The sequence below is a fragment of the Choloepus didactylus genome, chromosome 13 (assembly GCF_015220235.1).
Source record: "Choloepus didactylus isolate mChoDid1 chromosome 13, mChoDid1.pri, whole genome shotgun sequence".
NCBI classification, from domain to species: Eukaryota; Metazoa; Chordata; class Mammalia; order Pilosa; family Megalonychidae; genus Choloepus; species Choloepus didactylus.
Genome location: NC_051319.1, coordinates 25,870,058 through 25,888,355, shown reverse-complemented (window position 1 = coordinate 25,888,355; position 18,298 = coordinate 25,870,058). Strand labels below are relative to the sequence as shown.

Here is an 18,298-nt window from a genome sequence, read left to right as displayed (position 1 = left end):
ACTCATTTGGGCAAATAAAAAGGCAAAAAGAATTGACGCGCAGATTTCGGAAAAAACAACACAGATTAAGACGTATATGGATGTTTCGCTTCTTCCCATCCGGTGCTGTCTTTTTTTTTTTTTTTTTTTTTTTTAAAACCGTCCATCCTGGAATGTATTAAATGGGCAGAAGTCTCTTCCTGGTTTCTCCACTCTTGGTAGATATCATTCTAGCTTCAGTTGGTTATCTGTGAATAGTGAAGAAACTTCTCACATCAGATTCCACTGCTCTGGGGGAGGGTAGAGCAGGAGGACCCACTAAGGAGGGAGCAGACACGTCAGAGGGGCAGATCGGAGGAGATGAGGAAGGACTCAAAAGATCCGAGTCAAGAAAACAGGGTAAAAAGAAGGGCATGGCTGAAATGAAGCAAATACAGTGTTGTCTCAAGCACGAATACGGTCTTCGCGTTTCCTGAATCCGCTGGGTCTGGGGTTTGCTGCCACCCTAGTCAGCAACCTATACCTCCATCGCCTCCCACAGAGAAGATGCAATCCTGTCGAAACCACCCAACCTACCTCTGAATTCTCGTAGGAGCTGCGAAAGCACGCCCGCCCACCCACCTACCTGTGCTGCGCCTGCGCCTCTCCTGCGCACTCTCAAGGTCAGCACCGCCCCCAGCCCTGACCAAGCGCCCACGGAACTCGCTTTAGAGGACGTCCTACGTCTTCTCACCTCTGCGTGGCGTGGGGTCGTCAGCGTTCGAGAAGGAGGAGGGACTTCCTGTCCCGCGCGGACAGAATTTCCGGCAGAGCCGGAAGATCTTTTCCTTCGCGGCTGCTGGCTGCCTCGCTGGGAGGGGAGTTACGGGACGGTACCAGTGATTCCAGGGCGTTTGGTCCACCACCTGTCCTTGAAGCTATGGTGAGTCCTCCTGTAAGGGCTGGGATAACAACAGTGGGAAGGAAGGGGCTAGGAGGTCAGTCTTGTGAAGGGAGCTGGGCGGGCGGGAGCGCTGCGATGAGTCGCAGGGCAGGACACACTACCTGCCCCGGAGTACTCGGGTCCTTGAGGAAACAGCATCTGTACCGTCTTACTGTGGAACACCGGTGGGTCCGGTATTACGGGGAACTTGTCTGGGAGTACCGAGTAGATAGTGGGGTGTTTATTGACCGTTCACTGTGTGTGGCCTGTGGCGCAAGGTGGTCCGAGAGTTGACCTTCCCTGGCTGATGACCTCCTCTTCCTCTTCCCCACTACCTTTCGCAGCCTTAGGCCAGTAGCCAGGAACTCCACATCTTAGAAACGCCTTTAATCTCTCTAAGTGGGCACAATGGGTCCTCTTCTTGTAGAGGATCGACATCTGTCCTTAAAGGAACGGCAGAGTGAGCTCACCTTGCAAACCCAGCCACTTGGTCACTGGAAAGGTTATGTCAAGTAAAAAACAAATCCCGACTTAATAAGGAGAGACTTCATCGAAAGGATTGTTGCAAGAATGGGGAGGACTACTGCAATAGGGAGACTCTGACAATAAGATTTGTTCGCCTCAAAGTTTACTAAAAGGGTTTTTTCTTTTATAGGGAGGAATAATCAAGGCTAGAAGAAACCACCTGTGGGGAAGTGGGATGAAAAAGTGGTTGATATTACAGTAGAGGCAGCCTTTTCTCTAAAGGGGCTGTTAAGGAGGGCTTGTATGCTGGCTCTGGCTGAGGGTGGACCTGGGTGGAGAGAGTCTTAACCAAAATTTATTTAGAAGCATTTTGTTCTATTGATCTGTGGGGACATACAGTTCAACTGATCATTTATGAGGCAAAGAATGGGAAATTGGAGGATTTGTGTCTGGGCTTGTCATGGGTAAACATGGGGTGGGGGTGTCTTTTGTGAGTCCTATGTAAGTAACATGGGGAAAGATGGTATTTTGCAGTAAGCCTTTTCCTGGAATACAGAAGGGCAGGAGGATTCCCAGGATCACAGGGCTGGGTATTCAACATTGTCACTTGAGGTTTCAAGTCTTCAACTGCAGGGTCTTCCCTCTTGGAATTTAGCTTCAGTTTGCTATACTTTTTCAGGGTCATGTTACAAGTGTTCAGTTATTGTGTGACTTTTAAATAACTTTTTGAGGCTTAACTGTGCGAAACCAAAGAACTTCAAAGTAACATGGTATATGGTTCCTGGTGCATTCTACCAGATAACCTACTTCTCTTTGAACTTAATGATTGTTTGAACCTCAGTAAATAATATGGTTTATGTTCTTTAAGGGTTGTTTTTTTTTTTTTTTCTTTTTTGTCAATGGAATTAAACACAGATAGGAAACAGTAGAAGTGGAATGAACCAAAGATAATTAGCTTCGTCCTTCCTTGCCCCTCAACACACCCCCACCCCCCCACCCCCCAGTTTTACATGAGGAAGACTATGAGGTCTGGAAATAGGCAGTGATTTACCTAAAGTATCACTTGTTTGGCACAGCCTGTATTAAAACTTAGATCTTCAGTTCTTAAATTTAAGCTCAATTTTTTACTTCTTGGTCTGAAAATTTGGAAATAGAGTGTAATTTATATCCTTAAATTCGTAACAGTCACAGAGGAGCTGAATGTGAGCTTGTTCCTAGTATTCTGGAATACTAGAAGTATAACCCTTCTTCCCCTATCAGCTCAAAAGAGGTAGTTATGTTTTAACATAATGTGAAGTTATGCTGTTTCTCAGAATGTCACTTAAGTACTACCTGGGACCAGATAGTTGATTCTGTTCACTGTGGCATTTCTCATATTTCTGGATTAGTTACTTAACTCAGCTATATCTTTCCAGATATGAAACTAATAATATCTTTTTGTTTGTGTATGCAAGTATGGTCAGTGCTTTGAATCCTTCAAAAGAAAGCGTAACCATTAAATGAAGTGAGCCTAGGCTGAATTTGCTAAGGGATTCAGCTTGATGGAATTGAGAACTACTTTTGCACTGCATGGACCTCATGATATAATGAAAAGAACTTGAACTCAGAAGGCTCAAATTCTGACTATTATTAGTTATATGAATTTGCCAAAGTCACAAAGCAGTGTCTTTCCTCCTAGATAAGAGAAGTGGGACTTGATGGAGATCAGTCTTTTACATTTATGATTCTTTGACTTCATTCAGGACTTTTTTCAGAATAGGTTCATATTTCTGATTAAATAAAAGTTATCCTGATTTCCACAGTTTTTCCTTGCCTTTTTTATTTCTCAAAGTTCACTTCTTTTATCATTTCCTTTTTCATTTTTTATATAACATGTACTTGGAACTATTACCCATATGTTTAGCCAAGTATTACACTGTTTTCTTAAATATTACTCCAGGTTGGAAAGCAACTCTTGGGACTCTTGATTTTTATTTACATTTTAATCAGTTGTAAACTCATTCTGCTCTCTCATTCTCTGACACATTATGTAGACCCAAACTCAATAGTTACCTGTACATGTAATAGGCAGAATTGTGACCTGGACTAAAATTATGAATATTCACTAGTTTTTCTGATTTCAGCTTGTGAAAATGGATAGTCTGTAGAAAATTTACCAAAGGAACAAAACTGTTTCTTCTAGTGTATTTTTCTTTTCAAAAATTATAGAACAACTTTAATCAAATAGAAATCTTTCCACCATTCAGGGTGACTTGTGGGAGAAAGGTTAATTAGAGCAAGCAACTTGTACTGCAGTTGTCTTGACCTATTATGTCTACGTAGCTCCTGTAGAAATTTTTACTGCTGGGATTAAACTGCTCTGTTGGAAAAGTTACACACTTCTGCCTTAGTTAATTGGCATCAGTGAGAAAGTTTTATTTTTGGGGGATGCAGAAAGAGAAGACATAAGGTAAATGTCATAAGAAATACAGGCATACTTCAGAGATATGGGTTTGATTCCAGGCCACCACAATAAAGCAAGTCACACCAATTTTTTGGTTCCCTAGTGCATGTAACAGTTATGCTTACACTATGCTGTAGTCTATTAAGTGTGCATTAGCATTGTGTCTAGAAAAACAATGTATATACCTTAATTAAAAAATACTTTATTGCTAAAAAATGCCAAACATCTGAGCCTTCAAGGAATCATAAACTTTTTACTGGTGGAGGATCTTGCCTCAGTGTTGATCATGGCTACTGACTGATCAGGGTGAACATAATGATTGTTGAAGGTTGGGAGGTTGGGGTGGCTATGGCATTTTCTTAAACTAAGACAACAATGAAATTTTCTACATTGGTTGACTCTTCTTTTCATGGAAGATTTCTCTGTGGCATGTGAGCTGTCTGGTAGCATTGTACCCACGGTAGAACTTTCATAATTGGAGTTAATTCTTTCAAACCCTGCTCAGCTTTTTCAACTAAGTTTTATGTAATATTCTAAATTTTTTGTTGTCATTTCAGCAATGTTCACAGCGTCTTCACCAGGAGTTAGATTTCGTCTCAAGAAATCACTTTCTTTTTTCATCCATAAGAAGCAACTCCACATCCATTCAAATTTTATCGTGAGATCGTAGCAATTCTGTCACATCTTCAGGCTTCACTTATAGTTCCAGTTCTCTTGCTGTTTCTATCACATCTGTAGTTATTTCCTCCACTGAAATCTTGAACCCCTCAAAGTCATCCATGAGGGTTGGAATCAACTTCTTCCAAACTCCTGGTCATTTTGACCTCATGAATCACAAATATTCTTACTGGCATCTAGAATGGTGATTCCTTACCTACCATAAGTTTTTCAGTTTACTTTGCCCAGATCCATCCGAGGAATCACTCTCTATGGCAGCTATAGCCTTACAAAATGCCTTTCTTAAATAATAAGACTTGAAAGTCAAAATGACTCCTTGATCCTTGGGCTGCAGAATGGATATTGTGTTAGCAGGCATGAAAACAACATATCTTATTGTGTGTCTCCGTAAGAACTCTTGGGTGAACGGGTACTGTCAAGAGCAGTAATACTTTGAAAGAAATCTGTTTCTGAGCAGTAGGTCTCAACAGTAGGTTTAAAATATTCAGTAAACCTTGTTGTAAATATATGTGCTGTCATCCAGGCTTTGTTGTTTCATTTAGAGAGCACAGGCATAGATTTAGCATAATTCTTAAGGACCTTAGGATTTTTGGAGTGGTATATGAACATTGGCTTCAACTTAAGTCACCAGCTGCATTATCCCATAACAAGAGGATCAGCCTGTCCTTTGAAGCTTCAAAGCCAGGTATTGACTTCTCTCTGCTATGAAAGTCCTAAGAAGGCTGTTTTGGCTACATTGAAAATCTGTTCTTTAGTAGCCACCTTCATCCATGATCTTAACTACATCTTCTGGATAACTTGCTGCTGCTTCTGCATTGGTACTTGCTGCTTCACCTTGTAGTTTGATGTTATGGAGATGGCTTTTTTCCTTAAACCTTTTGAATCAACCTCTGCTAGCTTCACACTTTTCTTCTGCAGATTCCTCACTTCTCAGTCTTCATAGAATTGATCTGGTTAGGCTTTTAGCTTAAGGGAATGTTGTGACTGGTTTGATCTTCTCTCCATACCACTCAAACTTTCCCATATCAGCAGTAAGGCTGTTTCACTTTCTTATTCATGTGTTCACGGATTAGCACTTTTAATTTCCTTCAATAACTTTTCCTTTGCATTTACAACTTGTGTAACTCTTTGGTGCAAGAGGCATAGCTTTCAGTCTATCTCCGCTTTTGACATGCCTTCTTACTATGCTTAATCATTTCTAGCTTTTGACTTTAGGTGAGACGCGTGCTATTCTTCCTTTCACTTGACCACTTAGAGGCCATTGTAGGGTTATTAATTGGCCTAATTTCAATATTCTTGTGTCTCAGGGAATAGGGAGTCCTGAGGAGAAGGAGAGAGATGGAGAAATAGCAGTTGGTGGACTAGTCAGGGCACGCACAACTTTTATCGATTAAATTCACCATCTTATATGGGTACAGTTTGTAGCACTCTAAAACAGTTTCAATGGTAACATCAAAGATCATGGATTGCAGATCACTATAACAGAAAAAAAATAATGAAAAAGTGTGGAATAGTTTGAGAATTACCAAAATGTGACACAGGGACATGAAGTGAGCATATGCTATTGGAAAAATGGCACTGATATACTTGCTTGATGCCAGGTTGCCACAGATCTTAAGTTTGTGAAAAACACAGCTCTGAGGAACCCTGCATTAGAGAATTTGGTGGACAGAATTGAGGCTTCTCATGTGTGGTGGCTTGAAGTTGTGTACCCCAGAAAAAACATGTCCTTAATCCATTCCTATGGGTGTGAACTCGTAAAAAAGACGTTTTGATGAGGTTACTTCAGTTAAAGTGTGGCTCAGCTGAATCAGGATAGTTCTTAATCCTGTTACTGGAGAAGACCACAGAGAGAGTAATCAGGAGGAATGAGCCAGAAGCAGGAAGTCAATGGAACCCAGAGGAAAAAGGAGAAGACATCATCATGTGCATTGATTGCCATGTGACAGAAAAGCCAAGGACTAAGGATTGCTGGCTGTCAGTCCTAGAATGCCACAGTCTTCAGGGAGAAAACATCGCCTTGTTGATGGTACAGTTTTGGACTTCTCCTTGCCTCAAAACTGTGAACTAATAAATTCCTGTTTTTAAACCACCCCATTGTGTGGTGTTTGATTTAGCAGCTAGGAAACAGAAACATTGTGCTAGCTGAGTTATAATCAGATATTAAGTTTGAAGGATGGATTCCGGTCAGGTTTCATCATTTAACAAAAAAGTGGTGGACATGTGGGTTTCTTCCCAGTTCTCTGACTTTTTTCCCTCTAATTTCTCTTCTTCACTACTTCTTTCCTAAAAGGATTTAGTTGCAGTGAGATGAAAAACTTCTCTTTTGGCTAACATTTGGTTGATTTAAGGTCCGTTCTTAAGACTGTGGCTTATTCTTGGGGGTTTGGTTCATTAAAAAAAAATTGGTTGATTTTTTTCATTGTTTTTTTTTGCTCTTGAGTGAAAGCTTAAAGCTTAAATTCATATTAAAATGATTTTAAAAAGTAAGAAAATATCCTGAAGCCTTCATTTCTAAGAGAGAACTAATTCTTTTTTCAAGGTCTTGTCATGGTTTTGCCCATGTTAAGAATGAACACAACTTTTCCGAAAGGAACTTTCTTGAAATGAAATGCCTTCCTACTCTTTCTATACAAGCTATTCTTCAATTATAGAAATAAATCATTCTTAAAGTTCTCGTGAAAGGAGTATTCTTAGTTTTGATTGAAGTGATTGTAATTTTTGTTTCACTAGACAAACATTTTAAAATTTGTACTCTTATCTCATTCATTCACTTACTGTTAAGTACCATCTATATGCCAGGTACTATTGGCAACAGGAATATAACTGTTTACAAAATAGAGACAGTCCTTGTCCATGGAGCTTATGTTTTATTGGAAAAGTTTGATGAATAATCAGATAGATATTCTGATACATAAATGGATACATAAGTTGTCAGTAGTGGTAAATGCAGCATAGAAAGTTAAAACAGAGTAAGGAAAATGGTAAAAGAAAATGATTGAAGTGATACTTCACATAGGGCATTTGGGGAAAGCCTCAATGAGGAGGTAACATTGGAACAGATTTGAAATCATATATATATATGTGTGTGTGTGAGTGCTCAGCCAATATGCCTGGTAATAATGAGTATGTATTTATGGATTGCACTCTAAAAAATTATGGTAGTATCTAGAAAAGCAGCACAAAGCTCATGTTTCTAAATTATGTATAAATCATTTAATGAACTTGTATATTGTCACTAAACAGTGAACAGAAAAATAGTAAAATGTATTAAAAAAATCATATATAGTAATATTAAATTTTATTTAATAGATTGCATTTTATGCCAGATATTTAAATCATTACAGTTGAGAGAATGCAACTTATTTACTCAAAATATCCTGATTTTGCATCCATGTATTTTACATATATAAAATAGACAGTAATTTTGTTGTTAAATATCTTTTAAATGCCTTTTGTGCTTTAGCCATAAGCTATAAGATTTAGAAAAAGTCCTGAAATATTTTTAGCTTTTGTGGTACTTGGATGTTGGTACTCAGGAACTTAAATCTGATTATAATGTGTTTTTTTAAATCTTTGATCTATATATTACTAAAATCAATCTGCTCATACCTGTGTATCTAAAAATGACTTTGGGAAAAGTACAAATAAGCACACGGCATTGAAAGTCTAATAAAACTAGAACTAGATGACCTCTATGGTTTGACTCTTTAAGAGTCTGTGATTATGAATAAATAAATTTGTGACTATTTTAAGTATAGTAGACTTTAGTTTATTTGAGAAACATTTATTGTGGACTTATGTTCCAAGCTTTAAGTAAGGCACTAAGGATTAAAAAACCTAAGTAAGATACTGTTTCCTTTGCCTTCAATGAACTCAGTCTAGGAGGAGAAATAGATATGTAAATAAAATATAGTACATTTAGTTGAATGCACATTGGGGCACAAAGGATGGAATATTCAATTTGTATGGCGTTCAGGAAGGGTTTTGCAAAGAAGGGTTGGTTGGGTTGGATATTTGAGGGCGTAGGTAGAAGTTTGTAAGCTGAATAAAAAATTAATTTTTAACTTTCCCTCAATAACAATAATAGCTACATGTATTGAGTGGTTATATTTATCAGAGTTCCAAACTCAACCTTTATTAACTCACTTAAATATTTATGAAGTATTTAAATCCTGTGAAGTAGGGTTTTTGTTGGTTGGTTGGTTGTTTTACCTCCATTTTACGGATGTAGAAATGGAGGCACATCTTGATTAAAGTAACTTGTCTGACCACGCAACTAGTGGTTGTGTTGACTTCTAACCCATGCTCTTTGGCCACTGTGTATTGTGCTACTCTGATTGTTGCTTATCTCTGATAAGTTTCAATGTATGAAAGGATTGAATTTCAAAAGTTTAATCCAGTGTTTTAAATTCAAAAACACATTTTCTGTAGAAATCTTGATTATATTTCTAAGAAATCTTCTCAAACCTATATAATGCCTAATATAACATCTCCTATTGTATTGGAGAAATTAATTCTTACTGTCATGCATAACAGTTATTATTGACATTTCTAACTCACACGCCAAATACATCTGCTACCGCTGTAGTCAGTCATAATAAAGATTCTTAATATCCCTTCCACCTTAAGTGCATCTAGTTAAGGCATCCCTCCACACCAAAAGCATTAGTATCCCTTAGGCCTGGGGATAGAGCTATATGATGAGGTGAGGAGCAATTAGAGAAATGGGGATGAGGAACTGTGGAGAATTGGAATTTCTTATTGAGTGTGTCACTGTTTTTCTAAGCCTGTCTCACAGTAATCCCATTCTTTTTCCTCCCTTCCTTTCCACTTGGACTACCTGTTGCTTACAAATAGATCTTTGTTTTCCCTCTGAGTTGTAAGGAAGAATGTAATCTTGTGGAGTACCTTGTCTTCCCTTACATATGTTCCACAGATATAGTTTAAGATTTTCACTGCAAGGAACACTGGGCAAAAGTTGTTTTCCCATGTTACCATGTTATTTCCTCCCATCCATCAACTGTCCTATCTGTCTTTCTACCCACCCACTCATCTATCTATTTTTATTTGTTTATTTCAATAAGGATCCTTTGGGGGGAAATAGAAGTTTTGAATCCTTCAATAAAAATTCTTGAAAAGCAGAGAGGTTTATATTGTGAAGAAGACATGAGGTGGAAATTCAAACAGGCATTGGAGAATGGGAGGCTTTTCTCTACTATTAGTCATCACTTATGAAGAAGGAACTTCAGGCTATTCTGCTCCGTATTATGAATATGTCATTGTAGACAGCCTACAGTTAATGCCACAAATACTTGGCACTGTTAGTCTAAGGCTGTTTTTTTTAAGTAAGCTTGATATTTTTATCTTTGTGATAAGTAACAGAAGTCTTTTGAAATATTAATGTTAATTGCTTTTTTTTTTTTTTTTTTATGTAGTTATCCGTGTCTACGTTTTACACAGTGTTTAGCTGATTTTTGTTATCTTTTACTTGGTGATTGCCACTGTTCGCCCCAGTGCAATGATCCACTTAGAAAAAGCAAAGTCACGGCTTCCTGCTTTCTTTTACGAAGGTCATACTGGAGGATTTTGTTCCACCAAAGCCAAAACCTCATTAATTTGAATGTTTATTAAGTATTTTTGTGATTTTCAGAAGATTTTGGCCATTTTTCTGATAAGGATAAATGATGAGAAAGTAATTCTAATTCATTATAGTTTGTATGGATGTGTATTTAAGTACACCATAACTAGAATCATTTGTTCCTGGATTAAGAGAAACCATGACATTTTTCCTCAAAAATTTTGCTTTTATTAGAATTTAAATTCATTAGTAAAATTTTACTTGTTTAAATTGATGCTTACTGACTCTCCCCTCCCCTTTCCAGTATTAGATTAATTAGCATTAAGACCATGGAGCCTCCGTTTTACAATATATTCCTGTATAGTTTAGGTGTCTGGGTAGATCTGAGGTTTCATATCGAATATGCCAATCTTGTCTTGTTACAGTCTTTCTTTAGGACAAAAGTAAGTAAAAAAGAATCTGGATAACTGGAATTAGAATTAATTGCCAATAAGATAATGTTTTCTAGTCAGTGGGGACAGATAAGAAAGCTTTGGAATCATTCATTGTAATGCAGGTCATAATTTTAATTGAGACATTTAATTCTTTAAGACTAAAACTATTTCCTAATTTGATTTCAACTAATATTTATTGAATGCTTATTCTTGATTTTTATAGTGGGCTCCCCAATTAATTGTTCATAGCAGAGGTGTTTAGGATCATCATAGCTGTTTCTCTTGATAATCAAGACACAAAAAGGAAAAAGTTTCAGATCATAAAGAGAATGAATAATTTAAGAGGAGAAGATTGCTAGGTATCTGAAATAGATTTTAAACACTGTAGGACTCTTGGCACCAAAATTCTTTGCTGAGAGAAGTTTCCACAAACCACTAATCAAGGTGAGTATGCCAGGTAGTTGTTAGGTCTACTCCTTTACAGTAAGTTGAAACTTACTGTACTCCTTTCAGGTCTCTTATATTAGCTCATTTAGTCCTTATGGGAAAAGGATTATTATTCATTCCCATTAGCAATAACTACACATATAGACTTTGATGGTGGTTTAGAAATGGTAAATCTGTGAATGCCAAGGATCTATTGTATATTTAATTAAAATAATGGAATAATAGATAAGGTCTGCCCAAGATTTTAGAGATCATTTGCCAACTCTTGTCATTTTGTAGGTAAGAATGAGTCCCAGGAAGGGCTGTATAATTGCTGTGTAGGCTACTTAGTGACAGAACTACTTAGATCCTAGTGTGTTTAATTATTTAACCCATTCACAATGAGTGCATTTATCTAACACAGTTTATGTTAACATTAGAGGTGCACATTACATTTTCTTGGCTTTTGTATATAGCTTAGAATTTAGAGTTAAACTGAAATTTTTATTTTAAATTTGTTTAATGAAACTTTATTATTATACTTACCAGAGTTATACTTTTTAAAAGAAAGCGTTTGTAACACCAGATACCTATTGCATTAAATTGAGAGGATTATCTTTTAAAAATTAGTATTATAGAAAGCACAATTTATTTCTTTTGATTTTAAAGCAAAATAGTTTTCTTCTTTATGCTAAAGTTCAATGCTTGACACAGAGTAGGAATCTGAATATAGTCAAGAACAGTGGACAAACTTAACATTTCATCGAAAGGGAAATATTTATTCAACTTGTATTGAAAACTTATCATGCTAGGCACTTTCCTGGACTGAAGGTATGACTGAAGAAATGATATGAAATGTAATTTTAGTGGGGAAGATAGCCTTAAATAAGTGGTCATACGTGAGGGTGTTATAGCCTGTTTGGGAGTTATATGTTTTTTAGTAGAAGTCAAGGAAGGTTTCAAAGAGGAGTCATTGTTGGAAGAATGAGTAGTAATTTGTCTGAACAAGATGATTTGTAAATTTCAAATCTGTGTTTTAATTTGTTAATTTTGGCTAATACCTCCTTTATTATCTCAGTGGGAATATTTTCTGCAATGTTAGAAAATACTCCTACAGTTAGGTAATTGGCAGAATTTAGGGATGCCTCATACCATTGAACTTTTTGTTTGTTCCTTATCTGTACTTACAATGAAACATTTATGGATGTCTTGGCTAGAGATGAAGTGGCTTGTTAACATCTTTAAAAATATTTCATTCTTCGTCAGCATTTTAATAACTATGGTATTGCTTTATCTGAAATATTCCATAATTTATTCAACATACTACAATTATGGGAAATTATCTTTTAAAATAAACAATTTAATTTCAGCACCAATATATTAAAATAGTTTTTGAAGTATATTTAATCGAATGCTCTCCATTCTTCTAAGTTTATTTCTAAATTTAATCACATTCTGAAAAATGGCTATACTGTCATATTAACCAGAAAAGTCTGGAGTTGCTCTTTTGAATATATTTGTGTCAAGTTCATGCCTTCTAATATGTTGTAGGTCTAATCCTTAAGAAATTCAGGATGTAATTAGGTGTTTTATTTAGGGTTTTTGCTTTTTGACTTTAGTTTTAAAATACATTAAATTTCATATTTTTCCTTAGGTGGAAATTAGTGAAAATTCCTCCTTGTGCTCTTTTCTTTAAAGAAATTAAGAACATTTTGTACTTACAAACATTGATGATGGCAAACTAAACTAATTCTATAAACAAATGTGAAAACCCATATGCTTGAGTTCAAATTATAATTGATAACTGTTTTATAGGTCCGTTTTTCTCACTTTCCTTTCTTTACATATAATTCTATTTTTAGTATTATGTCAAACTTTATGAAATTGCCAGTTTTGTAGTTCAAAACAGATAAAGTTTTTTCTTATGGAAATTTTTTTCTTATGCCTATGATCTCGTCCCTTTCTGATCCTTAAGTGACCGAGTTCCTACATTTCACTCCTTTCTAGAATATTCAGCACCCCCCGACACTATTTACTTGCCTTTTGCCTTAAGCATGTATACATTTTTCTCTAAAATATGTTGTTATATTTGAAGCATTCCAGTAGCCATCAAATTTTTCTCGTACTGCTTCATTTCTCCAAGGCATAATTATATCCATTATTACCATTTTTTCTTTATATAATCTTCTGGTTTTTATCCTTATCTATTGAAACTTCCCTTGCAGAGATAATTACTAATCTCATGCCTAATTCCTTTTTTTAAAATCCCTAAATATCCTTTTAATTCTCTTTGATTTTGCTCTTGTTTTTGAAGTTGTTTTTGTTCAGGCTCTTGCGGTTGTTGCTTGGACTTTCAGTGGATTTCTAATTTAGCTCCTTGTTTCCAATTACTTTTACCGCTCCAATTTATTTTTCCACTATAGTGTCCAAAATATATATATTCCAAAATATATTCTGGTTATTCCAGACTTGAGATCCTGGTGTTATTTCTAAGCACCTGCAGAAAAGTCTATTGTTTGCATCCATTTCAAGGTCTATAGCCTTGTGAAGCTTTTCTTATTTCTGGTTCATGCCATTTGTTCTCCTTGTACAGGTACATATATCTGCCTGAACTTCTTTTCCTTTCTTGTTCTGACAGAGGGATTGTTTTTAACCTTGTAAGACTAGTTCAAATGTCACCTCTGTGGACTGGTCTTTCCCATGTAGGTTTAATCATTCCCTTGGAGTGCTCCCATAACACTGGGCACTGACCTCTACCATACCACATGTCACATTTTATTTGTACCTGGCAGTGGGGTTTGGCTAACAGTTTGAGAGTTTGATAAAATCAACACATGATGGAAGAAATAAATTATATCCTCTTACCTTGAACTTAGATATAGATTGGTTCCAAGGCCTAAGGTAGACTAGATTGTAGCTAAATCAGTGATATTTGCATGCCAAAAATAAAGAATAATTTTTAGATAACTTTTATCTAGAGAAAGGGTGTTCCAACCCAGCTTAGCCCCAAGACCAAAAAATACACCAGGCACGGAGTTAGATATGAGTTTAATAGGACTTACTGACAGGAGGTAATTCTTCTCAGTGGTGGCCAGCCAAGGAAAAATGGAAGTTAGTGCCCCGCAAAGAGTGGGGAGTGACAGGGAGTGGTTAATAAGGGTTAGGACAAGGACATTCCATAGGGTGTGAGAACAGTTTCAGCAGTCCTGGTTAAGTAGGTGGCTGCATGAAATAACTCGCTGTCACTATGGAGGGGAGGGGGCCAGGGCACTGGGTCCCTATAAAGGTTATATCAATAAGAAGGTAGTTTTATCGGTTGAAAGCCTAGAAAAACAGTTTAAATAGCCAGAATTGAATTTATTTATCCCGAACTATTTAGAATTGAAAGTATTTTACATTCTAGATTGGTATTCTGTGTATTTCCTCAGATTTAAGGACTGCCTGAATGAAGTATTCCTTAGTGATATTCGCTGCTTTTTACTCAAAATTGCTTACTCTTGTGCAGCCTACTTTATAATGTGGCTTCCAGTGTAGCATTAAGACGGTAATCAAATGGGACACTTAGTGAACCTGAGCCATCAGATCCATGCAGCAGATTCATGTGGTAGATGTTTCACTATAAATTAATTGATAAAACTCATACAAACTTGATTATTGTGAGTCTGTCCCTGTAGATTGATCGTCCTTACTGTACAAGCAAAAACATGTTTATGTATTCTGAAAAGCTGAGAATGCAGTGCTGTCCTTGGGATACCTTTCTGAGGCTTGTAGCCCTCTTCCTTGGGTTGCCTTCAATCTACAATTTGCCTGTTAGTGTTTCCGGTAGTCCCCAATCACCAGAATTAAAATACCTTGAATGACCTGACACGTTCCTCAGTTTTATTCTGCAGTTGTTATCTTTCATTTTCAGTCACACTCAAAGTTTTATTAGTATACTGCTCCCAATTTCATTATCCTTATTTGTTACTTGCATATTTCATTCCTCTTAACCCTGCCTACTTAGAAGGCGGCTTCCAAGGTGACTTTTTTTTTTTCATTCTGTCTTCATCTTATTTCTCACAATTCCTTGCCATATTCTGAATTCAGTCTGCTTTAGTTGAGCCAGTCTTTTCACTGACCCATGCGTTCTCTATGCCCACATCTGTCATTTAGCCTGGAATTCCCTTCTGTTTACTCTTCAACTGTGTAATTTCATTTCCCATCTTAGATCTCATCTGCCCTATGAAACTTTCATATCCATTTTTAAAATTTTTTCTATAACCCTTATTCAATGTACTGTGCAAATTTGTACTCAATTAAATGTTGTCGTAATATATTTGTTGTTTCTAAATATGTTAATTAACAAGTATTAAGTGCCCTACTATTAGCCTGAACTATTCTAAATGGCACTGCTGTGTTTGTAGTGCAGCAGTGAAACAGCTAAAAATCCTTGTGCCAAACTCCTGAAAATAGCCAGCAAGAAACAGATGCATATTAGGTAGACAGCATTATTTGTTAATTGAAATTTCATTTGCTTTTCTTATTTATAGCCATCAATTTCTATACTGATGTGATTTGGATTTACAGTGATTTTTTTTTTAAACATTGTTTGAGACCCTAATTCATTTGTCACATAATGTATGTTAATATGATTCTTATAACCAAAGTAAGATAGGCTGCAGCCCTATACCTTGTAGTACTGCTCTACTATCTTTAATACAGGTTCTCTTCATCCTACCTGAGCTATTGTTTTAGTGCCCCTGGGCTGTCCCTCACCCACTTTTTTTTTTTAAATGCAATTTTATTGAGATATAGTCACATACCATACAATCATCCAAGAGTACAATCACTTGTTCACAGTATCATCATATAGTTGTGTATACATCACCACAGTTTTTTAATATTTTCATTACTCCAGGAAAAAAAAAAGGATAAAAATAGTAAAAAAAGTAAAAAAGAATACCTTAAACATCCCATACCTCCTACCCCCCTTTTATTCATTTACTGTTTTTAAATTATTTTTTTCCAATTCACGTTTATTGAGGTATACTCATATACCCTACAGTCATTCAGTGTACAATCAGTTGTTCACAGTATCATCATATAGTTGTGCAAGCATCACCACAATCAATTTTTGAACATTTTCATTACTCCAAAAATATTAAAGTAAGAATAAAAATAAAAGTAAAAAGTAAGAGTAAAAAGAACATCCAAAACATCCCATACCCCCATTTCCCCCTTATATTCATTAATTTTTTTTAACTTTTTTTATTGTTTTTTTTCCCAAATTCAATATTATTGAGATATATTCACATAGCCTACAAATCACTCACAGCCTACAATCAGTTGTTCACAGTACCATCATATAGTTGTACATTCATCACCACAGTCAATTTTTGGAACATTTTCATTACTCCAAGAAAAAGAAAAATAAAAATAAAAATACAAGTAAAGAACACCCAAAACATTCCATTCCCCCCCCCCCATTATCATTTAAGTTTTGTTCCCATTTTTCTACTCATCTGTCCATATACTGGATAAAGGGAGTGTGAGCCGCAAGGTTTTCACAATCACATGGTCACACCATGTAAGCTATATCCTTTTATACTCGTCTTCAAGAAACAACGTTACTGGGTTGCAGTTCAGCAGTTACAGGTATTTCCTTCTAGCTATTCCAATGCACTAAAAACTAAAAAGGGATATCTATGTAATGTGTAAGAATACCATCCAGAATGACCTCTTGACTCCATTTAAAATCTCTCAGCCCCTGAAACTTGGCTTCCCCCTTTTGGTCAAGAAGGCATTGTCAGTCCCACAATGCCAGATCCAGTCTCATCCCTGGGAGTCATATCCCATGTTGCCAGGGAGATTTACACCTTTAGGAGTCATGTCCCGTGTAGTGGGGAAGGCAGTAAGTTTACCTGCCAAATGGGCTTAGAGAGAGAGAGAGGGCCACATCTGAGCAACAGAAGAGTTTCTCTGGGAGAGACTTAGCCTGTCCTTTGCAGTAACAAGTTTCATAAGGGCAAGCCCCAAGATCGAGGGTTCGGCCTTCTGAATTGGTAGTCCCCAATGCTTGTCTCACCCACTCTTTACATTGCCTCAGGAGTGATTTTTTCTGAAATACTGATCTGTTGTGCAGTGTGTCTTGAGTCATGTTTACCTTCCAAAATGCCCTTTCCCAGCTGTTTGCCCTCAAAGCTTTCTCTCTTTTTGCTGTGTTCACAGAATCCGCTTTCTGTTCTCTTCATCAGTTTGTATGTATTATAATGGTTTGTTTACATGCCTAGTGGACTGGCAGCACATTGATGGCAGAGACTATACTCTTTCTGCCCATTGCTACTGGAGTATAATGCCTGGCACATGAAGCTTGTTGCTTAATAAATTTTTACTGAATGCACAGAATAGAGTTAGTGGGAAAAGCATTAGGTTGGAAATTGGGGGTCTGGGTCCCAGAAAAATCTGTAACTTGATTGTTTGGACCCTGATTTCCTTATTTGTAAATTATTCAGAGATGATTCGTTTAAGTGCTCGAAGTATGGATTCTAAGATTTATGTAACCTGTATTGAAATAATGAAAAGTTTAAGTCTTCTTTTGGAGTGTCAGTTGTTTGAGCATATCTAAGAAGTCTGTCTCAACATGTCGAGCTATCACTAAAACATCTAAACAGTTAAGAAACAAAAAATAGGAAGGTCATTGGTAATAGCCTCTTTCCTTTTTCTCCCTTCTGCTTATTCAGGGAGATGATAATTGAAACCATTCAGGGTGGTCTGAGTCCCAAGTACATATGCAAATATGCCTTCCACTGGTAAACAACCTATTCTTTGTTTCAATCTGTTTGTCAGCAGGAGAGCTAGTTTAATGAAACATAACAAAATATCAACTCCGCTTAGGTTGAGACAACATCCAAAGTTTGAATTTTAAAATTGCAGCATGTTTCTATTAGTATTTTGGGTGTTTTATTTTCAGTATGACAAGGAAGATAAAATATTGTTAGTTGGTGTATTTTATTTCTTGGAGAATTGGTTTAATTTTCCTTGGTAAGAAATTTTTTAAACCCATCCAGAAAACTATTACTGGCAAAAATTGAAATGATCACTCTTCTAGAGACCAAAGGCAAATAACTTTTTCTTGCTCTTCATGGCCTTAGGTTAATAGATGTGGAAAGGTTGAAACCTAAGTTGCCCCAGTGTTTCACCCTTCTTGGGTGCTTATGAGCTGTTTCATAAACACCTTTCCTCAATTCCAGTTATCAAGAGAATCAGGGCCTAAGGGCAGTGAATCAGACAGAAACCATCTCTTTGACCAAGTTATTGTTTTGAAGCGTTAATAAAACCATTAAGACTACTTGAATCAGTGACCCATATGGTTGTGTTTGAGACTTCAGCCC

At 36.5% G+C, this 18,298-nt stretch overlaps 1 protein-coding gene across 1 annotated transcript in view; it reads left to right on the top strand.

Annotated features, from left to right (window-relative positions):
* Positions 1-797: 797 nt before the first annotated feature.
* Positions 798-18,298, top strand: part of TMEM161B (transmembrane protein 161B) — a 68,954-nt gene continuing 51,453 nt past the window's right edge. Inside the window, exon 1 of the mRNA XM_037801227.1 lies at positions 798-901. Within this exon, the coding sequence (XP_037657155.1) occupies positions 899-901 (3 nt within the window). The 5' untranslated portion in view covers positions 798-898. The remainder of the gene's footprint in view (positions 902-18,298) is intronic.